Source organism: Callithrix jacchus, chromosome 20, assembly GCF_049354715.1.
Source record: "Callithrix jacchus isolate 240 chromosome 20, calJac240_pri, whole genome shotgun sequence".
NCBI lineage: Eukaryota > Metazoa > Chordata > Mammalia > Primates > Cebidae > Callithrix > Callithrix jacchus.
This window is the reverse complement of record NC_133521.1, coordinates 30,156,656-30,183,341: the sequence shown is the minus strand read 5'-3', so window position 1 is coordinate 30,183,341 and position 26,686 is coordinate 30,156,656. Positions and strand designations below refer to the sequence as shown.

Here is a 26,686-nt window from a genome sequence, read left to right as displayed (position 1 = left end):
TATCAGATGTTGGTAGAGGAACCATAAAAGACTTTTATTTACTTATTTATATTTAGTTCCCACTCCTTCAATGATCCACAAAGTCATCTTCAGGCCTAAATCCCTTGTTATTTATTATACCAATAGGTTGGGCATATTTGGATATTCCTAATTTTGGTTCCAAATAAACAGGCAGTATTTACCTAGCTTCAAAGTTTGGAGAAATTTTTTTCTGTAAACATTTTGATATTTTCCAAATATGGAGACAACTGAACTGGGGAGAGAATGTAGGATAGAAAACGCTTACAAGTGATAAAAATTAATTTGGTGCTTCTGAATTGAAATTCAAATTTGAATACTATTTGTTGTATTATTAAATAAATGTCTATTACTAGCTAAACTATTGTAGCTTTTATATTTTCATCTAATTATAGTACATGAAGGTGCCAACAAAATTTACTACTAGAAACAACTACGAATTTTAACTAAGTCATAGATAAGATTATAGAAATGTTGCTTATCAAACAGTACCAAAGGACACTTCTGCATAAATTAGATAACTGCTAGGGCCTACACCCTTTCCCTTCCTCCCCCTTCTCAATCAAGGGACTGTCAGGGATCATCAGAGTAACAGAAAACCTAAAGCTTCCAACCTCCGAAAAAAAAAGAGTTGACAACCAAACACGGTGACTAACAGCTGTAATCCCAGAACTTTGGGAGGCTGAGGCTAGTGGATCATTTGAGCCCAGGAGTTCAAGACCAGCTTGGGCAACATAATGAGACCCTGTCTCTATCGAAGGAAAAAAAATACAAAAATTAGCCAGGCGTGGTGGTACACACCAACAGTCCCAGCTACTACAAAGGCTGAGGTGAGAGGATTGCTTGAACCCAGGAGGTCAGGGCTGCAGTGATCAGTGAACACACCACTGCACTGCAGCTAGATGACAAAGGAAGACTCTGTCTCAAAAAAAAAACAAAACATAAAACGAGTTCACAAGCCAGGTGTGGTGGCTCATGCCTATAATCCCAGCACTTTGGGATTACAATCCCCAAACAATCCCAGTTGGGCGCCACCACGCCCAGCTAATTTTTGTATTTTTTAGTAGACACGGGGTTTCACCATGTTGGCCAGGATGGTCTCTATCTCTTGACCTCATGATCCACCTGCCTCGGCCTCCCAGAGTGCTGTGATTTGGGAGGCTGAGGCGGGAGGATTGCTTGAAGCCAAGAGTTCAAGACCAGCCTAGGCAACATAGCAAGACCACATCTCTATAAAAATTTATATATATAAAATACACAGTTCATATAAAATAGACCATGAAATATAACTTATTTTTGACTGGTCAAGACTTCCTCTGCCCAGTCACAGATACACTTGAATAATTCACAAAAAGCAGCTTATAAATAAAACCCATAACCATTCTTAATATACATTTCACCTTGATTTCTCTGCCTTGAGAATTCACCTCTGTAGAAGACTAAGCATAAAATTAATCATGTTATAGTTAAAATATTCAATTGCACTTAAGACTTTTTCACTGTCTATAACGCAAGGTTTTTTTTGTTGTTCTGAGATGGAGTTTCGCTCATCTTGACTCACCACAACCTCCACGTCCCAGGTTCAAGCGATTCTCCTGCCCTCTCAGCCTCCAGAGTAGCTGGGATTACAGGCATGTGCCACCATGCCCGGCCAACACAAGTTGTTTTTTATTTTTTTAGGCAGAGTCTTGCTTTGTCGCCAGGCGCCAGGCTGGAGTGCAGTGGCATGAGCTCAGCTCACTGCAACCTCTGCCTCCTGGGTTCAAGCAATGCTCTTGCCTTGGCCTCCCAAGTAGCTGGGACTACAGTTGTGCACCACCACGCCCAGCTAATTTTTGTATTTTTTAGTAGACACGGGGTTTCACCATGTTGGCCAGGATGGTCTCTATCTCTTGACCTCATGATCCGCCTGCCTCGGCCTCCCGGAGTGCTGTGATTACAGGCGTGAGCCACTGCGCCTGGTCTATTTTTATTTTTTTTGAGAGGGAGTCTCACTCTGTCATCAGGTCAGAGTGCAGTGGCATGATCTCGGCTCACTGCAACCTCCACCTCCCAGGTTTAAGCGATTCTCCTGCCCTCTCAAGTGGCTGGGACTACAGGGGTACGCCACCATGCCCAGCTAATTTTTGTATTTTTAGGAGAGACAAGGTTTCACTATGTTGGCCAGGATGGTCTCTATCTTTTGACCTTGTGATCTGCCCGCCTCAGCCTCTCAAAGTGCTGGGATTACAGGCATGAGCCACCATGCCTGGCCACAAGTTTTTAAGTTATTCAAATTCCTCTCTTGGTGAGACTTATGTGTAAAAGGAATACTAATGGGTCAGTTTAGCTCAACCTCCGGAATAAGAATTCATCTAAGTCTTCTAATTCACTTGTAAGAAGCAAGGAAGCAAATTTTAAATCATTGAGTATTGACTTTTTATTATTAGTCACTGTTCATAATTTGTTTCAACCAAAAGACAATACACACAGCAGAATTCTAATGCATCCCATGTAAATGTTTACATCCATTTTATTCCTCACTCGCCTCTAAGACTTATCATTTAATTTTAAATTCTTTTTTACATCTCAAAAATATGTCTGCAATAATTAGAGCTTCATTAGCTGTCCCACTTGGAAACAGCTTTTTAATATTTTTACAGTAAAGAAGATGTGATGGGCATAATGAAAATGTAACTTACAACACTATGAAAGAAAAGGGACTTTAGAGGAACACAGTGGGAGTTCATAAAGGAAAGAGTTCAGAAGCTCCTTCCCATGGGGCTTCCAAATAAAAAACGAAAACAAAACACACAAAGAGCAACCGCAGGTTCTTTGAGGAAAAAAAAAACAAAAACAAAAAACCAACTCCAATGTTCATCTTGAAGCCAGAATCAGCCTCTTGGAAGTTTGTAAAGCAACTGTGCAAGCTGCTTCAGCATTTCCTTCTGTTAAAGTGTTCCAGGTCCTGGAACCCTGTCGATGGGACCCACTCACTGATATTGCTTGAAAAAGTTACTCAATTCCAGTTCTACAAGCAGCCCCACTCTCCCAAGCCCGAGCTGGTCAAAAGTGTTTTAAACTTCAGGACTTCCTGTGCAATTCTCTCTTCAATGATCCTCCCCACTCCCAGTCATGAATACACAGACATGTAAAACCACTCTCCCAACCACAAAGTTCGTGAACACCCACTTTTTCCTCTCTAGCTTTCTCAGTTTAGGACACTGTGGTTAAAATACATTCTCTGGAAAAAAATATACACATTCAAACTCCTTTCCCCTAGTTCTCATGACCCAAATATTTTCCAATGCAGAAGATAATGAAGTTGAACCTCAAAAGCAGTACTCCCTAACTTCCAATCTCTTCTAGGACATTAAAAAAAAAAAAAAGGGAAGCATGTTATATAAACCATTAGTGTCAGACAGTTTTAAAAGTCTATTTTCATATATGAATGGGACAAACAAGGAGTACGAATCACGCCTTTAAACTAGCAAGAGGAAAAGAATCCCCTCCCAAATGTTACACTGAGGAATGTTTCTTTAAATGAGAAAGACCTTAAAATTAATGGCTGATCACTATACAGAGCCTAAAACTTCCATGACTGTCCAAACCACCTCAAGGTAACAGCACCAAAGCACTGTAAGAGAAGCTTCTCGGGGAGAACACCCTTCCTACAGTTTTTTGAGATTACTTAAATGAATTAATTCTCCTTCAGGATTCCCTGGGATGGGGCAGAGACTAGAATAAAATCGACTCTTGAAGAGGGAAATAATGAGGTACAAGAGAGCATGTCAAAGTGTCCAAGTAAGTATGTGAGGGCTTACTGCTTATCACCCCAGGGTTATCAAAACAGCCTTGGAAATTGCTCTTTCCACACAATGCCTCTGAAGTTGTAAATCCATCCAAATTTGCTCCCTCTTGAGTGGTTATACTTGGGAAAGGAATTACTGAAATGTGCAAGTATTCACAGAAATTGAAAAATGCCTCCTTTTAGCTGCAAGGCCAAGTGAGAGGAAAACTAATTCTGATCCTAGAAACTAAGGCACACTGAAGCTTTCAAAGATCCAATCATTTGAAACAGTCTTCACGACCATCAGTATCCTAGGCAGTTATTTGGCTGCTAGTCCTTCAGTATGGTGCTTGTGTTCTGATTCTGAAATCAATTCATATTCTACGCAGCACCCTTTGTGTTAAGGCCATGATATTTCACTCCTAGACAAAGCTATGAATGATCATAAACTCTACCACAAAACTATGATCACCCAAGGAAATGCTCTGTCAGCAGCGTAGACCCTTCCCAGCTGCATTATCTGACACTGTCTTATAGCATGGTCTTGAACAGATTTCCTCAGAGATTCAACCCAGTTCAAATTAAAAAACCTGAGCTGATTAGCTACACATATAAGAGAGAAAATAAAGCCTCTACACAAAGAGGAATGTTAAGACAAATTCTATTCAAGAAATCCACCAACATTATGTTAATCCTATCATGTTTCACAGCATTAAGTATCCATCCAATGAAATCAGTCTGCAAAGAAACCCTTAAAGGCTATTTTTCATTGCACACAGGCAGAGCAGTTGTCTGAAATATGCACTAGTCCACACTTACTTTACTGAAAACTATGCAGGAAATAATATCCCGTTCTTGACTCGATCAACCATTTACCCAGTGGAGTAAGTTTTAGCAGATCTTACTCACACATACTAATAAGACCAAAAACTTTCCCCTGTGGAGCCTTTAGTTCAACTCCAGTCTGTCAAATGTTAGGAATAGTCCAGCATCTGATACAGAGCTAGATTTGACAAGACACTGAAGATTTTAAGTAAAGGCTTGGTGAAATGAAGGGGAAAAAACGGATACTTGTTTCCAGGTTTAAGATTGAAGCTGTAGTAGTCATTATACTGTATTCAATACAGTAACAATTACAAACATTGTAAGAGCAAGGTGGGCCTCACTTTTTTTCTTCTTCGGTATATCAGACATGGCACCTGACTACTTGAACGTACATAGTACATTCAACATGTACCACAGAGAGAATCACCTCTACTTCATTCCAGCAACTCAATTTCAAAATTTGATAACACATGGGTCCTTTCTAAAAAGCACTTGGCACTCTCACTAGTTTAAAAAGCTAAAGTCTTTGATGTGGATACTCATGAGATTTGCCTCTTAAAAGAGACCAATTTCTTAAACTAAGGAAAGGCTGTTCATACCCTATGGTGTCCCTAAGACTTCCTCTGACATGGGGGCAAGGAAGCTACAAGGCTTCACTCCAACACCATAAAGTACAATATAGGAAAGATTTCTTTAACCGTGTGGTCTTTATTTCAGTGCCAGTGTTACAGATACAACACAAAATGTTCCAGTTAGAAGGAATTCAAATGGAATGCCAAGGTCCAAGCCAGGCTCAGGAAATAAAAAGGGAGGTTTGGAGTAACAGGTAAGATGACTCCAATATGCTCCAAGATGAGTTTGATACTCCCTCTTCCTAAGGGCAAAGGTACTTTTGATACAGAGTCTGATCTTTAAAACTGGTGAACTCCTCTTTCCACCCATTACCGTATTTCAAACAGGCAAGTTATGGGCTTAGGAGCACTTTAAAATTTGTGGTGGGAATAGGGTCATTAATAACTGAATATATCTTTTAGAAGGTGACCATTTTGCACTTTAAGGGGAATCAATTTTGAAAATCATGGAGACTATTCATGACTACAGCTAGAGAATGGAGAGAAAGGGGAGCTGGAAGAGCCTTGGAAGTTTCTATTACAAATAGAGCACCATATCCTTCATGCCAAATCTCAACAAAAGCTCTTTTTAACTCCATCTGTCCAGTGTTTACAAATAAACTCACAAGGTCTGACCAGCTCTTGATAACAAACATACATACATGTGTTTGTCTGTGTGTATACAGCAATGCACAGAAAAGGCTACCGGGGGCCTAATGCCTCTTTCAAACATTGGGGGAACCAGTAGAAAAAGGCAGGGCTCCCTAATGTCCATTGTTACATTTCCATTCTGAATGCCAGATGTGAAAAGCGCCTGAAGATGGTAACCCAGCTAGTGAGGAATAAATACCCCACCTTGCCCAGTCCACAGAGAAACAACAGTAGAAAGAAGGGGCAACTCTTTGCTGCAGAGACAAAGTGAGTGTTTTTTCACCATGGATTGCAGTCCTCTCCTCTAGACCAGCTGCTTATTTCCTCAGGGGCCCAGGGAATGTTGATTCTGGCTGTAAATGTGGGAGGGGTGGAGAAGTGCGGAAAAAGGAAAAGAAGAGGAAGAGTGCAAAGTAGCCTCCAGAAGCAGCCAGCCTCAACAATGGAGGAGAGGACATTAGTCTTTAACAATGCTTCAAGGTCAGCAGTAACTTTAGGAAAATCCTCCTCAGCAGTTCTCTTCAGCTCCTCATGCCCGTGGTACAGTTGGGGGGGACTTGCCAGCAATCACAACCTCCTTCCCAGAGTTCCTTTGATTGAGTGGGATAAGAATGAAAATGGTGCCAAACCCTCATTGCCAGGACTGAGGGGGAAAGTTGTTCACCTCTGCTAGATCTTGCATTGCTGAGCCCTTGTGATTATATGTGAGCTTGATCCGCATTCGCAGCTGTTGCTGTAAGAGGAAAAAAGAAATGCAAATTATATATTGAAATAAAATCTCCAGAATCTGTCCAGTCCACAAATAAGACTTTTAATCTTAGAGGTCAAAACTTACTTTAAAGCAAAACTATTAAGAATGACACAACAACAAAAAAAAAACACCTAGTACTCTAGGCTTGAGCCAAGAGGCTAACAACATCATGGCTCCAAGTAGAGAAAGCGCATCTCCAGAACATGTGGTTGGCTTTAATCCTTGAACTGCATTAAAAAGATCAGAACTCCTTGGGAGCATTTTCTTTTCTTTCTCTCTTTTTTTTTTTTTAACATAGTTTTGCTCTTATTGTCCAGGCTGGAGTGCAGTGACACGATCTCATCTCACTGCAACCTCCGCCTCCGGCTTCAAATGAGTCTCCTGCCTCAGCCTCCTGAGTAGCTGGGATTACAGGCACCCGCCACCACACCCGGCTGATTTTTGCATTTTTAGTAGAGACGGGGTTTCACCATGTTGACCAGGCTGGTCTTGAACTCCTGACCTCATGATCCACCCGCCTCGGCCTCCCAAACTGCTGAGATTACAGGTGTGAGCCACCGTACCATGGAGCATTTTCCTAGTAACATTTGCTGAGTCCTTTTCAAAAAGATTCAAATCTTGTATTGAAGTATCTTATAAAATGAGGTGAACCTATACTCATTATGTGCTCTACATTCAGATATACTGTTGCTGTGTCCGAAAAACCTACAGTAAATGTGAATATAAACTTTCGTTTATAAGGCATAAAATTTGTTAAAAATGAGTTAACTCATAGGTAACAGCAGTAGTTTTAAGATAACTCAACTGGGTACCTTTTACTTGATGTGGCAGATTTCAAATACAAATGCATTAAGAAATTTTTTACTCTCTGTATGAGATGGCCAAAGGAATTTGTGCTTGTACTATAGAGGCAGATGCTCAAAATACAGTGAATAGCAGAGGAAAATCAAGTGTTACAAGAGGAGGAAAGCATACTGGTATTTATTAGCAACTAGTAGTGCTCTGTTAAAGAAATGCTCTGAACCATTTTCCAAAACTCTCTGAAAACCAACTGATTACCATTAAGGTGAGTTTTTTTTTTTTTTTTAAGATATAATAAAAATATTGCTTAATTTCAGTTTCTTTTTTTTTTTTTTGAGACAGAGTTTCGCTCTTGTTACCCAGGCTGGAGTGCAATGGCGCGATCTCGGCTCACCACAACCTCCGCCTCCTGGGTTCAGGCAATTCTCCTGCCTCAGCCTCCTGAGCAGCTGGGATTACAGGCCTGCGCCACCATGCCCAGCTAATTTTTTGTATTTTTAGTAGAGACGGGGTTTCACCATGTTGACCAGGATGGTCTCGATCTCTTGACCTCGTGATCTACTCACCTTGGCCTCCCAAAGTACTGGGATTACAGGCTTGAGCCACCACGCCCGGCCTGCTTAATTTCAGTTTCTAAGGCTATTTTTCATTTGGCTGCTTCATTTAAAATGCCTCCACTTTTGCTATTCATACTTAATAACTGCAGCAGTAAATATAGGTATTTGGTTTCAGCAAATGCTCTTACCTCAGTTTTCAACTTGTATATAAATCAAAATGTCTAAGCTTCTCCCCTGCCCCGCAAAACTAGACCATTAATCTAGCTTTTTTTGAAGCTGCATTTTAATAAGATGCCACTAAACCACCTGATGTCTCTAGGGTCCATTTGTTGTTTACAAAAGATCAAGAAAGATCAGGCATTTTCATTGATCTCTAACTACAAGTCAGAAAAATCTAAAGAAACAAAGCAGAAATTTATTTCAGGAAATATGCTTACACTTCAGCTCAGATATTGGCTACAAATGCACTACTCACCTTCTGAGGGTTCAGAACTTTAATGACTTGTGTGATGGTCCCCGTGTTAAATGCTGGGACAATGCTGCTGCTAGGAGACAAAAGCTGCAGCTGGAATGTCTAGGGGGGAACAAAGGGCACTCTTCAGAAAAACAAACAGGCAATGCTAGGTCAGAGATATCAAAAAACATTTAGACACCCAGATGTCAAGTAAGATTTCACTACTAAGTTCTGCCTACTACTTGTTTTCTAACATCAGGAATTCATAGCATGTGAGCTGACTCACTGTGTGGTATTTATAAAAACCCACTGTTCAGTTCTTGGATCATGACAACCAACAATAAACCACACTCTCTGGCAGAAGGAATTTTAGCCTACCTCTTTTCAAAAGCTGACCAATTCTTATTCTGGCAACTTCACTTAATAGTAACTGATTAACTATGCAAGTAAAATATAGGTGCTTGACTTAAAAAACAGCCCAAAAGAAACCAAAAGAAAAGCTTTCCAAAAATAGCAAACCAACATATTGGTCACCAACTATAAGCTTCTATGCTTTTTTTTTTGGGCTTTTTTTGTGTGACTGGACAACTGGGGCCCAGAGACTTGAACTTTTGTTTTTTAAAGCCTGCATGATCTAGAATGTCTCTAGGCCTTCTCTCCACATGACAAAGAAGTAAAAGAAAGACTTCCAGAACCAGCCTCTACAGCAAAAGACCTAGATAAGCCAAACACCATAATTTGTTGAATGCTGGTAGGGTTTATTTGCTTGTTTATAGAAATAAGAGACGAAAGTGCTATAAAGAGCAAGCTAGGTAAACCATATTGTACTATGTAGCTACTCTATAATTTGGAAATCTTTGCTAAAAGTAGATTAGACTTCTAAAATATTTAAAAGCAAGAGAAATACGCTAGTCTTTTCTATGGCCAAAAGTTAAAAGAGTGAGATTCACTCTCAGTGCACAGATAGATTACACTGGGGATCTGGGCATGGTAATCCTAGCACTTTGGGAGGCTGAGGCAGGCAGATCACCTGAGATCAGGAGTTCTAGACTAGTCTGGCCAACATGGTGAAATCTCATCTCTAGTATAAATACAAAAAAATTAGCTGAGAGTGTGGGCGCATGCCTGTAATCCTAGCTACTCATGAGGCTGAGGCAAGAGATTTGCTTTACCTCAGGAGGCAGAGGTTGCAGTGAGCCAAGATCACACTGCTGCACTCCAGCCTGGACAAGAGTGAGACCCCATTTCAAAAAAGAAAACGTGTGTGTGTGTGTATGTGTGTGTGTGCATGTGTGTGTGTGTGTGTGTGTATGTGTGTGTGTGTAGTCTTATCCATAATTCTACTGCCACATTAAATTATGTTTTTTTTGTTTTGTTTTGTTTTTGAGATGGAGTTTCGCTGTTGTTATCCAGACTGGAGTGCAATGGCACGATCTCAGCTCACCGCAACCTCTGCCTTCTGGGTTCAAGCAATTCTCCTGCCTCAGCCTCCTGAGTAGCTGGGACTACAGGCGCACACCACCATGCCCAGCTAATTTTTCTATTTTTAGTAGAGATGGGGTTTTACCTTGTTGACAGGGATGGTCTCGATATTTTGACCTCGTGATCCACCCGCCTCAGCCTCCCAAAGTGCTGGGATTATAGGTGTGAGCCACCGCGCCTGACTAAATTATGTTAAGCTAAAATATTATTCATTACTACTATATTTCATTAAATGTAAGATACCATCAATTGTAATTCACACCATTATTTCATGTACCACTGAGATAGAAAACATGCAATCCATTAGACTATGACAAGATATCAATTTTAAAATTTACCCCACAGGGCTGGGTGGCTCACACCTGTAATCCCAGCACTTTGGGAGGCCAAGGTGGGCAGATCACCTGAGGTCAGGAGTTCAAAATCAGCCTGACCAACATGGAGAAACCCCATCTCTACTAAAAATGCAAAATTAGCCAGGCGTGGTGGCACATGCCTGTAATCCCATCTACTCAGGAGGCTGTGGCAGGAGAATCACTTGAACCCAGGAGGCAGAGGCTGCGGTGAACTGATATCATACCATTGCACTCCAGCCTGGGCAACAAGAGCAAAACTCTGTCTTAAAAAAAATAAGTAAAATAAAATGTACCCCAATTTCAGAAATATTAAAACACAAAAATAATATGCAGAACCTATAAAATATGACATTTTAAAGTTGAAAATACATCATCATGCTGCACTGTACAGTACACCACCAAAAACAAGGTCTTTAACAGCAGAGGTGATACGTCGATAGAGCAGCAGCCTAGAGTAACAAGTATAAAACCTAAGTTGCAGAAACTAAACATACTGAGCACTGAACAGAGGAAAAGTACTTCAAACAGTGCCTAATTCAAAAAATCTGCTTATTCCTTTAAGCAACCTTAGGAAGTAGCTATCATTATCATCATTCCTCTTTGCAAATGAAGACACTGACACATAGAGACTAAGTAACTTTCTTCATATCATACAACTAGTATTGAAATCCAAACAGAATGGCTCTAGAGTTCATTAGTGGTCTTCACCACTTGACACTACAGCTCCCTTTTTTTTTCTTTTTTTTTTTTAAGGACAGGGTCTCATTCTGTCACCCAGGCTAGAGTGCAGTGGCATGATCTTGCTCACTGCAACTTCCACCTCCAGGGCTCAAGCGATTCCTCCACCTCAGCCTCCTGAGTAACTGGAATCACAGGCATACACAATCACGTCTAGCTAATTTTTTGTATTTTTGGTAGAATGGGGTTTCACCATGTTGCCCAGGCTAGTCTCAAACTCCTGAGCTCAAGCGATACACCAGCTTCGGCCTCCCCAATTACTGGAATTACAGATGTGAGCCACCGTGTCCAGCCAACTGCTTCTTAAACATCTAAATTACTGTGGCTCCTACAAAGTGTAAGGAAAGAAGGTTGCATGAGAGTCAAGAGGATGAAGAAAAAATTAAAAAAAGATTATAAAGTCAGCAGTACCCACAAATAAAGAAAATATACTCAATTTCCAAAAGTGTGTTGTCTGAATGTCTAAATGCCATATTTCACATGCCACTGCCAAGATTAGGTTAGCTTAGCCTAAATCAGTGGTTGGCAAACTATGGCCCATTGGCCAAGAATGGCCCAACATCTGATTTTACAAATAACATTTTATTGGAACAAACTATGTTCATTCATTTACATGTCATCTACAGCTATTTCTGCACTGTAAGAGAAGTGAGTGGCAATAAAAACCAGATAGCAACCTAATACTTACTATCTCATCTTTTTTAGAGAAACTACCCATTCCTCATTCTAAACTTTTCTTTATTCAGAACTTTTATTTACTATTTCTTGAAATGGAGTCTCACTGCCACCCAGGCTGGAACTGCAGCTCAATGCATCCTCAGCCTTCTGGGTTCAAGTGATTCTCCTGTTTCAGCCTCCCGAGTAGTTGGGATTACAGGCACCTGCCACCACGCCTGGCTAATTTTTTTTGTACTTTTAATAGGGACAGGAGTCGCACCACATTGGCCAAGTTCTTGAACTCCTGACCTCAAGTGATCTGCCTGCCTCAGCCTCCCAAAGTTGTGGAATTATAGTCATGAGCCACTGTACCCAGCCCCAAGACTTTACATTACTCAAAAACAAACATAAATATCCTTTAACTAAAATTTGGTATAAACCAAACCTTCATTAACAAAAACAGTTACCATTAGCTATAATAAATTGGATGTTAATGAGGGAGGAATGTTTCTCTCACTTATATATCAAAAGACAAAAAATTTCAATTCTGCTCTGATGACTAGAAGATAATACAAAATAGACAGTTTCTCAACCTACTTTAATACTATGCCAGATTTTGTGTTTTTAGGTCTTTAAACTGTATTACTAAAGCCTAACCTATCCTCAATGCCCAGAATATTAACTGACCACCTTGCTCTCACTATTAGAATTGTTTTTCTTTATCCTACAATACTAACCATCAGAATACTTGTAACCTAGCAAAAATTATTCACTAAAAATGATATGCTTCAATGAACCATGTTACATTATTGTTAGAGTTAAATCTGCAAATTTAATCTCTAAACATTAAAACGTATTCTTTACCAAACACATGATAAAGAAATCAGCCAATCTTTAATCAAAGGAAAAAGGTAAAGACCTTGTAGTACCTTTGGTACTGCAGCTTGGAAAACAAAGTCCGTCATGTCTAGCTCTGTGCTGTTAGAGGCCTGTATCGTTATCACTGTTACACTGGGGTTGGTATTTGACCGTTCAAAGGTGAATTCTATCTTCAAGCCATTCTTACTGTATGCTGTGATGGAGGGGATGCCTGAGAAAGTACAGGAAGATAAGTCTTATTGTAGTCAGCCTAATGCTTGCAGAATTATTACTTCTTTTTCTTAATAACCGCCTCTATTACTCAGTGCTCCATGTAATGATGGTAACAACAGTCATCGTACCTGCAGCAATATCATTGAAGAGAGGCTGTGATGAAAGTCCATCCAACAAGAAAGGGGGCTGGGATATCTGTGGGACTGAGGCAGGGGCAGGAGCAGCAGCTGGAGCACCTAAAGGAAATATTCCAATGGAAAGTCAACCTTAGACAGCATGACAAAGTTTATTAAGAAATTATAGGGAAAATTACTCTGATCTCAGGTTAAGAAGATTCCTTAAACAAGATGCAAAAACATGGACCACAAAGAGAAAGATCTAAACACTCAAGTACTTTAAAATGAGCAACTTCTGTTCATTAAAAAATACCGTAAGAGAAAGTATAGCCTGAGCAAAACATGACAAGACCCTGTCTCTACAAAAAATAAAAATTAGCCAGGCATGGTGGCATTCACCTGTAGTCCCAGCTACTTGAGAAACTGTGGTGGGAGGATCACTGAAGCCTAGAAAGTTGAGGCTACAATGAGCTGTGATTGCACCACTGTACTCCAGTCTGGGAGACAGAGCGAGACCCTGTCGAAAAAAAAAAAAGTAAAGAGAGCCCACAGACAGGAGAAAATGTTTGCTATACAGTAATGAATAGAAAAGTATCCAAATGATAACTGTCATCTATAAATCAATAAGAAATAGCTAACCCAACTTAAAAGTGTCAAGATACATAAACAAGCAAGTCAAAGAAGAGGAAACCTGAATGAAAAGGGAATCTTATAAAAAGATGCTCAATATTACCAGTAATGACAGAACTGGAATTTAAAATTATAGCAATATACTACTTAATGTCTATCAGAACGATGAAAATTTCAATGTCTGATAATTCCAGATGTTGGCAAGAACATGAACAACAGGAACTTTTAAGTTCCACTCTAGGAATATAAACTAGGTACAACCAATCTAGAGAGTAATCTGGCAACAGTTGGGTTGAACATCAGTATATGCTTAAAGTGAGGTTTCTCAATCTTGAAAGCAATAGCTTTTAGGCTTCCTAATTCTTTGTTGTAGGGGGCTGCCTTGTTTATTGCAGGATATTAAATGGCATCCCTGGGCTTTTATGCATTACATGGCAGTATCCTCCCAGTTGGGACAACCAGAAATATTTTCAGACACTGCCAACCTCTGGAAGGCAAAATCTTCCCCAGTTGAGAACCATTACCCTTCTTAAAGATGCTTTTAATTAATCTTTGCATGTGTACACTGGGAGATACATCCAAAAGCATTCATAGCAGGAATACTTCTAATGGTGAAATACTGGAAACAACCAAAATGTCTGCCATCTTGATAATGAATAAGTAAACTGTGATATGTTGAAAAACTAAAATACTACACATGTGCAACAGTAAAAAGTGAATTAACTAGAAATACACTTAACATGGATATTTTATAATTCATTCTCACAATTACAGTATTTAGCAAAAAACGGTACCAAAAAAAAAAAAAACCACGTTAAGTTGGATGCCATGTCTAAAAAGGTAAAAACTGGCAAAACAATACTAAATACTGTATCAGGAAATGCACAGGAATGGCAAACAACAATGTTAAACATCACTTTAGGATAGACAGTAGCTACCTCTGGAATAAAAAAGAAATGGGATAAGAGGGAAATACACAGAGGACATCAACCCTCTTCATACTTTTACAAACTAGGTAGATCAAAACATTCATTAAATTTTGTAGATGTTGGCTAGGCACGGTGGCTCATGCCTGTAATCCCAGCACTTTGGGAGGCCACGGCAGGCAGATCACCTGAGGTCAGGAGTTTGCCAACATGATGAGACCCCATCTCTACTAAGAATACAAAAATTAGCTGGGCACGGTGGTGTGTGCCTGTAATCCAAGCTATTCAGGAGGCTGAGGCAGGAGAATCCCTTGAACCTGGGAAGTGGAGGTTGCAGTGAGCTGAGATCTCGCCACTGCACTACAGCCTGGGGAACAGAGTAAGACTCCATCTCAAAATAAAAAAAATTGCATATGTTAAATGCTGTAAAACAAAATTTTAACACACACACACACCCCCACCCCCACAAGGGGTGGTACAAAATAGGGTGGGAAAAAGAAATAGATTACCATTTTTATTTAATCTTTCCAAACAAGAACAATTTGACAATGATACAATAGAAGATAATTCAGTAAGAGGGAAATCAATATTCTAAGAAAAATAATAAGAAAATTCAGCAAAATTAAAAGAATGTATTTTAGGCCGGGTGCAGTGGCTCACGCCTGTAATCCCAGCACTCTGGGAGGCCGAGGTGGGAGGATCACTGGAGGTCCAGAGTTCAAGACCAGCCTAACCACAAGGAGAAACCCCATCTCTACTAAAAATACAACATTAGCCATGTGTGGTGGTGCATGCCTGTAATCCCAGCTATTCAGGAGGCTGAGGCAGGAGAATCACTTGAATCTGGGAGGCGGAGGTTACAGTAAGCTGAGATTGTGCCACTGCACTCCAGCCTGGGTAACAAGAGCGAAACTCCATTTAAAAAAAAAAAGTATTTTATATTTAAATAGACTTCAAACTACTTACGAAATTAACTGAAAATATGCCATTTAAAAAAGAATCAACAAAATGAAATAAAGGAAGGCTAGAATATCTTTATTAAATTTTTTTTAAGAGTATGACAGCAAAAGTGAAGGGAAAAAAGATACTAAAGAACACTAGAAAAGTAAATGGCAGGCAGGTGTGGTGGCTCATGCCTGTAATCCTGGCATTTTGGGAGGCCAAGGCAGGTGGATCACCTGAGGTCAGGAGTTAGCGATTGGCCTGGCCAACATGGCGAAACCCAGTCTCTACTAAAAATACAAAACTTAGCTGGGCGTGATGGCACGCACCTGTAGTCCCAGCTACTCAGGAGGCTAAGGCAGGAAAATCGCTTGAACCCAGGAGGCTGAGGTTGCAGTGAGCCAAGATCACGCCACTGAACTCCAGCCTGGTTGACAGAGCGAGACTCTGTTAAAAAATAAAAAAGTAAATAACACACTAAAAATTAGCAAAGAAAGCAGAAATACAGAGGCCAAGCAAAGCACAAGAAGCTAAAATAAATGCAACCACCATTTGTGTAGTCCAGCAGATTACCAATGAAGTAGACAAAGAAACATTCATATAGTTCTCCTAGTCTAAAAAAATCTAATTGAGAAAATTTCCCGCAATTCCCATTTTTAAAACTATTTTAGAAATGTGGTCTCCGGGAAAATCAGAGGCTACTCAACATACACAGGCAGCATATAGGTCCCCAACTCCCCCAAATTTTACCTTTTTTTTTAATCCTGTAAAAGTATAGCAAGGTAGTTTAGGGGAACAACAGAAACTCATTGCTCCAAACCCTTTAAATTCACAGGCTAAATCTATTTCTGAATTTCTACTGACTTAATTTTCGACATAATAGGGTAAACTGTAATGATAAATTTAAAATTTTTAAATTAAAAATGTTGAAAATCAATATAAAAAAATGGAAAAAATCTTCAAAACACATTATGAATAAAGAAAGAAAACCTAGACATTTTTGACATTTTACCATTTTGCTTTAACATACAATACTAGGAAAACAAAAAAGAATGAAAGACAAGACTCCACAATAAATGAGTTAAGGATATAAGAATGTTCAGAAAAGGAAACCCCTCTATAATACAGATATGTGGATAAATATTAAACATTCCCTGCGATCAAAAAATAATAGGGCCCCTCCCTGCTGCCCAAGCCTGGCAGAAGGGAGTACAAAATTTCAAAATAATACTAAAATAAAATAGGACCAAATTTTCACCCACTAGGACTTTTAAAAATGATAATATACAATGCTTATGACAGAGAAACACATAAATTGAGGAAAAGGTAAATAATATTTACCAAGTGCCTACTATGTGTCATGTACTCAATAGATTAATGGGTCTCACTAATACCCTATGGAGTAAGTATTAATCATCCTAATTATAACCACATTCAGAAAGACTAAGTCACTTAGTCTAAGAAATTAATCTAAAATAAGAACAAATTGATGTAATATTTGTTGAAGCCAGTAGGTAAGAAAAATCTAGAAACAAAAATATCCCATACTGGCCAGGAGTAGTAGCTAATGCCTGTAATCCCAGCACTTTGGGAAGCCAAGGTGAGCAGATCACTTGAGGTCAGGAATTCAAGATCAGCCTGCCCAACATGGTGAAACCCCATCTCAACTTAAAAAAATATGAAAATTAGCCAGGTGTGGTGGGACACACCTGTAACCCAGCTACTTGGGAGGCTGAGGTAGGAGAATCACTTGAACCCAGGAGACAGAGGCTGCCAGGAGACGAGATCATGCCGCTACACTCCAGCCTGGACAACAGAACCAGATTCCATTTAAAAAAACAAACAAACAAACAAACAAACAAAAATTGACAACTCAGAATACCTAATATTAAGGAACTGAGTAAACAACAGTGCAAACTTGTTGATAAAGTATTAGTCATGTAAAATTATGATTATGAAGACTATATGCTAACATGGAAATACTAACATGTTAGGTGAAGTATATACTATGGTTTAACTATGGGGTTGCTTTTTCTTTGCCAGTCATCCAATATAGCTTTGGCATTTGAAGATTTCAAATTGACTATTTGTAAATAATTCAAAAGTACATGACAAGAAACATTTTAAAATTTTGTTAAGGCACAGACATAAATCCTATACTCTGTGGCTGTTCTGTATTAGGAGAAAAAAAAAATCAGCCTGTGGGAACAAGCTTAGCTGACCATCCAATTTCTTACCCTATGTCTATTTTTTACTCAAGGTCATGTGTGCTTTAACTTTACATTATCCTTTTACAGATGGCAAAACCCCATCTCTACTAAAAACACAAAAAATTAGCTGAGCGTGGCGGCATGCCCCTGTAATTCCAGCTACTCAGGAGGTTGAGGCAGGAGACTCGCTTGAATCTGGGAGGCAGAGAATGAAGTTAGCTAAGATTTTGCCACTGCACTCCAGCCTGGGCAACAGAGTAAGACTATCTCAAAAATAAAAAAAGATGACATTTTAACCTTTCAGCTATACTTGACACTGTAATTTAGAAGCTGTAGGTCAGGCGTGGTGGCCCACACCTATAATCTCAGCACTTTGAGAGGTTGAGATGGATCAGGAGTTCAAGATCAGCATGGCCAAGATGGTAAAACCCCATCTCTACTAAAACTATAAAAACTAGCCAGACACGGTGGCTGTAATCCCAGCTACTTGGGAGGCTGAGGCAGGAGAAGCACCTGAACCCAGGCAGCGGAGGTCGTACTGAGCCAAGATTGTGTCACTGCACTCCAGTCTGGGTGACAGTGAGACTTTGTCTCAAAAAAAAAAAAACAGCTACTCAGGAGGCTGAGGCAGGAGAATTGCCTGAACCCAGGAGGCGGAGGTTGTGGTGAGGTGAGATCGCGCCATTGCACTCCAGCCTGGGTAACGAGAGAAACTCCGTCTCAAAAAAAAAAAGAACGAAAAGAGATTGTACTGGACTCAGGTTTATCATATTGCTGAACATGTCAATTACAAATGACTAGTATATATGAACAGAAGAAAAAAATATTCCCAAATGAAATGTTTGAATATTATGAGCAACTGTTCCTTCAATTGCTTTAATTACAGAAAGTATAGAAGGGAAGGAAGATAAAAGGTAGATAGTAGGTTAACATCTCTCCACAAATGGCCACAGCTATTGAAAACTAACCATGAGTGGAAAGGAACCAAGAAGAAGTCATATCTTGGGACACTAATTAAAGTAAAGGTGATATGGGATATATTTTTTGAGCCTGAAAGTGTAAGTAGTTTCTATCTTAAAACACTGTGAATAATTTATTCACCCAAAATTAAAAGTTAGCCTTTAAGAAATCCCTATAAATTATCTTTACAGCATTAGCATGACAGCTTATAATCCAGATATTGTGAAGATTTGATTGTTGCTTCTCATGTAGCCTCTCCCATCTTTAAATGATTCACATGCTGAAAAGTCTGGATTCAGTTGAGTTTTGCCCCAAGGCCTCCCCTATCTTTTCCCAGACATTAAATAGCTCCAGATTGGCCTCACCTGTAAGGTTTATGTCTCCCAGCAAATCAAGAAGTTCTCCACCAGCAGAAGATGGTTTGCTTGTAGGTGCAGTTGGAATAACAGGTGTTATGTCATTTCCTCCCAACAAATCCAATAAATCATTGGCCTAAACAAGGTAACAACAGCTCAGTTCATCATTATTTGTCTAGTTTACACATAATGCGAAGCTCTTTCAATATGTAAAAATAAGGAAGAAAATCATCAACCAATCCAAGAACATTAAAGGGATTCAGCTAAGAGATAAGCTATAAGGGACTGCAAAATCATAAGATGCCCCAGATGACCAAGTGAAAGGCTGGCTACCTGGCTGGTGGGCTGTGGCCCAGAGGGTGGCGGTTTGGTCTCCAGTGGAGCTGGTTCTGTCTCTCCATTTGTCTGCACAATCTCAGTAGGGCCATTTGTGGTCACTTTTTCCATGACAGGCATTCTCTCAAGTAGGGCAGACCTAGAAGAATCTGAAGTGGTTAAATTCTAGGCAGTTAACCTAGATTCCCTACCCAAAATAATCACCATTAACTATGTTGGCCCAAACATGGAGATCCATCTCCCCTCCCCAACCAACACATACACTAAAATAGAAGGTAGATTATAAGAATACATGACCTAAATTCCTGGCTGGATTAAGGGCAGACAAAAAAATCTTGAATAAACCGACTGTCCCCCTAAATCCCAAAGCATATATTTCACTGGTAGAGAGACTGAGATGAAAGAAAGGTAAACCCATATGTACTAACAGTCAAAAAGATACTACCTAATAGAAGGAAAAATGATGACAAACACCAAAATGTAACAATAATGGAATCTGAATGAAATTATTTGTCTTGAAAAAAATACAACTCCCACTTCTTAACTAAATAAAATAGAAAATAAAGCAAACTTTCCATACCAAAAAAAATGGTAAGAGTTGGAGGCAGAATGAAAGAAGAGAGTCAATTTATTTCTTTAGAGACTAGACAGTATAGAAGATGGACAAAACAGAAGCAGCCAAGCAATTATAACTAAATAGGGATATGAAGACCAATTAATAAAGCTCAAGGAATGAATCTTCTTTATGGATTACCATGACACTTTATTCAGGATGCTAAGAGATAGACACATTGCTTAGCTTCTTTCGCTCACCTCATGTGGTCGTATTTCTTGAAAAGTGCATTATATTCTACTGCCCTCTGCTGGAGTTCCACATCAATGCTGCTTCCATAGATAGAAACCACTTTCTTAATTCGGCTATGAGATAAAATGACAAACAATATCAAATACCCAAAAGAAAATTCACAAATAAATAGAGAGAATGTTTAATAAGCCAGAGTTTTCTGCTTAAAATCCTGAAATACTCATTTTTTCCTAATTCATATAATTTTCCAAAAACAAAATACTTTACCTTCATCCATTTATCTGACATTTCACATGATACTATTCTCATTGTAACTCTAGATTTTTGTCTGTTAAATATGCCACTCCCATTTTGTAGCAATGATGTTGCAGAAAAAATACATATATATGCCACTACTAAAATGTGCTAGACAAAAGTACCAACTATTACTTTGCCACAGAAGAAATTTATATGGTTCACTCTTATTTTAAAAGAATTTTTAATCTCCTATAAAAGGGCCATAGCATCAAAATGTTGACCCCAAATTCTTCCAGTCACAATTTTAAAAGTAATTCAGTATCATTTTTTCTAAGACTTCACATTTAAAAGTGAAGTAGAAAGACTGTGAAAACTAAGTTTGCCTTAAATATGCTTGGGTGGGAAACTAACCTGAGAATCTACTCATTCAAAATAGAAAAGAGGAGAATTAAAATATTGAATCACCAAAACATTCATGATTTTATTCCTATTAAGACATTCAAAATATATTAAACCAAAACCTTAGCTGGATCATGCGATCAGGAGTTTGAGACCAGTCTAGTTAACATGGTGAAACCCCATTTCTACTAAAAATACAAAAATTAGCCAGGTGTGGTGGCACGACCCTATAATCCCAAATACTCGGGAGGCTGAGGCAGGAGAATTGCTTGAACCTGGGAGGTGGAAGTTGCAGTGAGCAGTCACTAAACTCCAGCCTGGACAACAGAGCAAGACTCCGTCATAAAACAAAATAAAATAAAATATAAAATACAAATAAACCAAAACCTTTGTGTGGGAAACTAGATTCTCAACTTTAAAAAAAAAAGCATTAGAAATCTCATTCTAAAAAGATAACTTTTAGGCCAGGTGCAGTGGCTCACATCTATAATTCCTACACTTTGGGAAGCCAGAGCAGGAGGATCGCTTGAGCCCAGGAGTTCAAGACTAGACTGGGCAACAAACAAAACACTTTCTCTACAAAAAACAAATTTTAAAATTAGCCAAGCATGGTGGCATGCACTTATAGTCCCAGCTATTTGGAGGCTGAGACAGGAAGATTCCTTAAGCCCAGGAGTTCACGGTTGGGCTTACATAGCTTACTTACTTCAGGAGTAAGCTATGACGGTACCACTACACTCCATCCTGGGTAAGAGAGCAAGACCCTGTCTCAACAAACAAACAAACAAAACCCCAAAACTTTTTGCTTCAAAATAATCCACAGTGGAGTAAAAGAATGAGAGGAAGGAACTGGGCATAGTGGCTCTTGTCTGTAATCGCAGCGCTTTGGGAGGCCAAGGCAGGTGGATCACAAAATCAGGAATTCAAGACTAGCCTAGCCAACATAGTGAAACCCTGTCTCTACTAAAAATACAAAAATTAGTCAGGCATGGGGGCAGGCACCTGTAATCCCAGCTACTTGGGAGGCTGAGGCAGAGAATTGCTTGAACCCAGGAGGTGGAGGTTGCAATAAGCCACGATCGTGCCACTGCACTCCAGCCTGGGTGACAGAGCATGACTGTCTCAAAAAAAAAAAAAAAAAAGAATGAGAAGAAACAAAGTGCAGATGAATAAAGATTAACCATGAATTGATCACTGTGACTGTAGGGAAATAAGTAAATGCAAATCCATGTTATTATTTTCTCTACTTTTGTCTATGCTTGAATTTTCATTAACAAGTTTTTTAAAATTACAAAACAACCTGCTCACCCTGTTTCTTTAATACTCACTTTACAGTACAAGTGAATCGAGTAGAAAGCTTCATAATGGCAGTGAGGGCATAACCTCGTGTCACAGAGGTGGACATATTAGAGATTAGGACACTTTCTAAAATATCCAATACTTCATCCTCTGTTACCTGAGGAGAAGCAGAAAAAAGAAGACCATGAAGAATGTATAGCATGATTATGCATCTAAATCAGTTATCAAGTCAGGGGATGTGGCCCGAAAGCCACTCCTACCATTACAAAAGCCTCTAACCCAACCTGTGCTTTGCGAGGGTAACTGTCCAAGCTGTTCTATCAACCAGAACAGGTGGGAGGGAGGTAAAAAGAGAAAAATGACAATTGGGGCTGAAAGGCAATATTACAGCTTTAAGTGACAGAAACAGAAGAAGAAAAGAAAAACATACAGAGAGTTCATGTGTTGTTGCCACAATTTTCCCTTTTAAAGCCAGTCCTTTTATGTACAAATAAGAACATGGATACGTTTCTCATTTCTTATCAGCCAGAGGGTAAGAGAAATAATTCAGTCCACTAGGACAGGGAGTAGGGCCTAAAGTGGTTTTAAAATCTCACAGTGGGGCCAGCACACAGTAGCTCATGCCTGTTAATAATCCCAACACTTTCAGAGGCCAAGGGAGGCAGACTGCTTGACTCCAGGGGTTCAAGACCAGCCGGGGCAATATGGTGAAACTCTGTCTCTACAAAAAGTAGAATAAATTAGGCACGGTGGTGCATGCCTATAGTCCCTGCTACTCAGGAGCTGATGTGGGAAGATCGCTTGAGCCCAGGAGATCGAGGCTGCAGTGAGTTGTGATCTTGCCACTGTACTCCAGCTTGGATGTCAAGAGTAAGACTCTGTCTCAAAAAAGAAAAAGAAAAGGAAGAAAGAAAAAAAAAACTCACAATGGCTCAATGAGTTCCATCTTGAAAAATGGCAGGTTTTCCAATATAATTCTACTTTGCTTCTTTAAAAAGTTGAGTATTTTTTTTAAGAGACAGGGTCTCACTCCTGAGTACATGGGACTACAAGCAGACGCCACCATACTCGGCTAATATTTGTGTTTTTTGCAGAGACAGAGTTTTACCATGTTGCCCAGGATGGTCTCAAACTCCTGGGCTCAAGCAATGCTCCCATCTCAGCCTCCCAAAGTGCTAGGATTACAGGCATGAGCCACCACACCTGGCCTAAAAAGTTTTCAAGAATCAACCTCAAACTCCCCATTAAACACTACTCAACTATAACCAAAACCACTGTTTTCCCCCACTTAACCAAGAGTGACAAGGTTGTACCTGAATAGGCTCTTCCTCTTCACACTGGCCAGATACAAGAAGATCACCATATTCACCTATACACCATGCAGCCACTTGTACCAAAGGTTGCTGTCAAAAGAAAAGTTAACATTTGTCAAGGACTTCAATTCTTCCAGAGACATTTAATGTAAATCATAGATCATCTCAAAATAAAGATCAAAACTGTACTTATCTAGAGTGTCAAAAATAAAGACATACCAAAGGGGAGGTAGAAGGAGGAAAAAAAAAAAAAGAAGACATACCAGAAAAATTGGGGTTAAAATTACCCCCTAAAATAGAAAGCTAAATGAAGTACTTACTTGAGAATAATCACCAAGAATTGCTTTGTACAGGCGCTGGACAGTATAGGCATGCATCTCCACACTATTAGTTATTAACTGAATTAAATTGGGGACTGCATCATCACGAACATAACTTCCTGCCTGAAAGGAAATGCAGACAATTACCCCGAGAAACACACAGCAATGATGATAACAAGTGTTAGCTATTATTATTACTGTGAGTTTTATTTTTCTTTTTTTGAGACAGAGTAACGCTCTGTCACCCAGGCTAGGATGCAGTAGCGCAATCTTGGCTCACTGCAAGTGTAACCTCCACCTCCCAGGTTCAAGTGATCCTCATGCCTCAGCCTTCCAAGTAGCTGGGACTATAGGGGCACATCCTCACACCCAGGCAATTTTTGTATTTTTAGTAGAGAAGGGGTTTCATAATGTTGGCCAGGCTGATCTCGAACTCCTGACCTCAGGTGATCCACCTGCCTCAGCCTCCCAAAGTGCTGGGATTACAGGCGTGAACCATGGGGCCCAGCCATAATTGTTGTTTTCAAAAGAATACTGCAAAACACCCTCAAAGATAAATTTGGTTCCAATTCCCAGGTTCATAACAGCTCAAATTTCAAAGGTTGACTTAAATATATTAAACTTTTAAATTTAATTTTGTTTTTAAAATTGTTCTCTTTGTCCAAATTAAAAGTAAGTCTGAGCACAGTGGCTCACATCTCTAACCCCAGCACTTTGGGAGGCCAAAGCAAGAGAACTGCTTAAGGCCAGGAGTTTGCCATAAGCCTGGGCCACATAGCAAGACTCCATCACTACCAATAATAGCAACGATGTAAAGATTTAAAACTTTGTCAGCCAACCTTGGTCAATCTCCCATTCCTGAACAGAATAAAAGACCTAATTTACAAGACTGAGACCAGGCCTAACCATGTGTATTTTAGAAAGAAGAAAAAAAAAGGTGATTAGGAGGCTTACTTCTATTAAGGAACACAAAGACAGAGGAAAAATTTCAAGAAAATGGTCAAAAGGAAAGGTGAGAAGCTAAAAAGCAAATAATTTGTGGTGTAGCTTATTTACATCCTACCCTAAAGCAGAGTGCTTTAAATAAAAGAAAGCATCAGTGTAATCTAATGCACATGTACAAGACTACTTTATTCAAAAGCAGAATACACATTTTTCTCAAACTTACAATGAACCAAGAAAGACCGCATTCTGGGTCGTAAAAAATACCTTAACAAATTTCAAAGAACATAAATCATAAAAAGTATGTTCTTAGAGCATGCAGAATTAAACTAGAAATCTGTAACACAAACACAGCTGTAAAAAAATCCAAAACTATGTGGAGATTAAAAGAACATACTTCTAAATAACACATAGGTCAAAAACAACATTACAAAACTACAGGCAAATCTCTCTCATAAATGTAGATATAAAAATACTCAACAAAATATTACCAAATCAAATTCAACAATATATAAAAAGAATAACACCCTGACCATGTATTCCAGGTATGTAAGGCTGGTTTAGCAAATATCAGTGTAATCCAGCACATAACAGGCTAAAGAAAATAAATCACATGATCATGAACACAAGTCAGTTGGAGAAATAAAATGAAGGACATTAAAAAGAAGATTCTGAATTCTTTGAACACTTTCCTTCAGGAGTGCTAATTTCTCCCTTCTTCTGAGCCTCAGGAAAATTAGGAAAATATGTCCTGATTCATCATTATGTTCATTACATTTTGTTAGTTATAATTTTTACCATTAACCAAATTTATTAACTTTTAACCTTTTACCAACTTAATTGTAAGTAAACTAAAAAAAGACTATGCCCCAGAGAAAATTCCACAGCAACAAATACATACACATGTAAGTCATAATTTCATAGATGTCAACACATACATATAAGTCATAATTTCAATGGTATCATTCCCTCCCTACAGATGTTTCGTAATTTACTTAATCCCCTCTTGGAGACTACTAGTTGTTTCCGGTCTTCTCCTATTATAAACAAGATTAGGATGAATACTTTTACATTTTTGTTTATTTGTCCTATTATTTTTTCAGGCTAAAGTCTTAAAAATGGAATTAATGAATCAAAGGGTACAATTTAAGATTTTTGCTACATGCTACCAAACTGCATAGTAACAAGATGGCATAATCCTATAAAGTGAAGAGTACTGCCTGTTTCTCTATTTTCTTTTCTTTTTTTTTTTTTCTGAGACGGAGTTTCACTGTTGTTACCCAGACTGGAGTGCAATGGCACGATCTCAGCTCACTGCAACCTCCCCGCCTTCTGGGTTCAAGCAATTCTCCTGCCTCAGCCTCCCGAGTAGCTGGGACTACAGGCGCGCACCACCATGCCCAGCTAATTTTTGTATTTTTAGTAGAGATGTGGTTTCACCTTGCTGACCAGGATGGTCTCGATCTCTTGACCTTGTGATCCACCCGCCTCGGCCTCCCAAAGTGCTGGGATTATAGGCGTGAGCCACCGTGCCTGGCCATGTTTCTGTATTTTCTAACACTGGGAATTTGATTAAAAAATATGAAATGTGAAAAATGATACCTCAATTTACTTTATTTCTTTACTAATAAAATTTTTATTTCAAATGTTAATTAGCCACTTCTTTCTTCATGAATTGCCTGTTCAAATACCAATTATTTCATTAGTATTTCCTATTTATTGTAAATTATTCATAGATTTAAAATATGCTGTCCTATGTTAACAATGTTTTCCCCTAGTTGTTAATTTGCCTTTTAAATCTGTACTGTTCCCCTTTTTTGTTATTCAAGTTTTTAATTTTAATGTGGTTAAATTTGTGACTTTTCCTTTACAGTATCTACTTCTAGTGACATAATTAGATGGAAATGGTTGTTTTCTTCACGTCATTGCATTTTCATTTTTACTCTTAAATACCTAATCCTTCCTTGCCTACTAATTGAATAATAAACACAGAAACCCCAAATTACTGCAAGAATGCCAAAGAAAGGATTCCGTCCAAAACAGGATCTCAAATCCTGAATAACTTTACCCATTCAAAACCCTGCAATAGCTTCCTAACATACTCTAAATAAAATGCAAACTCCCAAAAAAAAA

At 39.0% G+C, this 26,686-nt stretch overlaps 1 protein-coding gene across 1 annotated transcript in view; it reads right to left on the bottom strand.

The window, feature by feature from the left end:
• Positions 1-2,412: 2,412 nt before the first annotated feature.
• The window catches only part of AP1G1 (adaptor related protein complex 1 subunit gamma 1), a 76,290-nt gene continuing 52,016 nt past the window's right edge, over positions 2,413-26,686 (bottom strand). Inside the window, exons 14-23 of the mRNA XM_035282635.3 lie at positions 23,612-23,734; positions 23,292-23,381; positions 22,008-22,135; positions 20,052-20,156; positions 19,236-19,377; positions 18,912-19,038; positions 12,891-12,998; positions 12,600-12,760; positions 8,459-8,557; positions 2,413-6,607 (exon numbers count right to left, since the gene is read on the bottom strand). Coding sequence (XP_035138526.1) covers positions 6,506-6,607; positions 8,459-8,557; positions 12,600-12,760; positions 12,891-12,998; positions 18,912-19,038; positions 19,236-19,377; positions 20,052-20,156; positions 22,008-22,135; positions 23,292-23,381; positions 23,612-23,734 — 1,185 coding nt within the window. The 3' untranslated portion in view covers positions 2,413-6,505. The remainder of the gene's footprint in view (positions 6,608-8,458; positions 8,558-12,599; positions 12,761-12,890; positions 12,999-18,911; positions 19,039-19,235; positions 19,378-20,051; positions 20,157-22,007; positions 22,136-23,291; positions 23,382-23,611; positions 23,735-26,686) is intronic.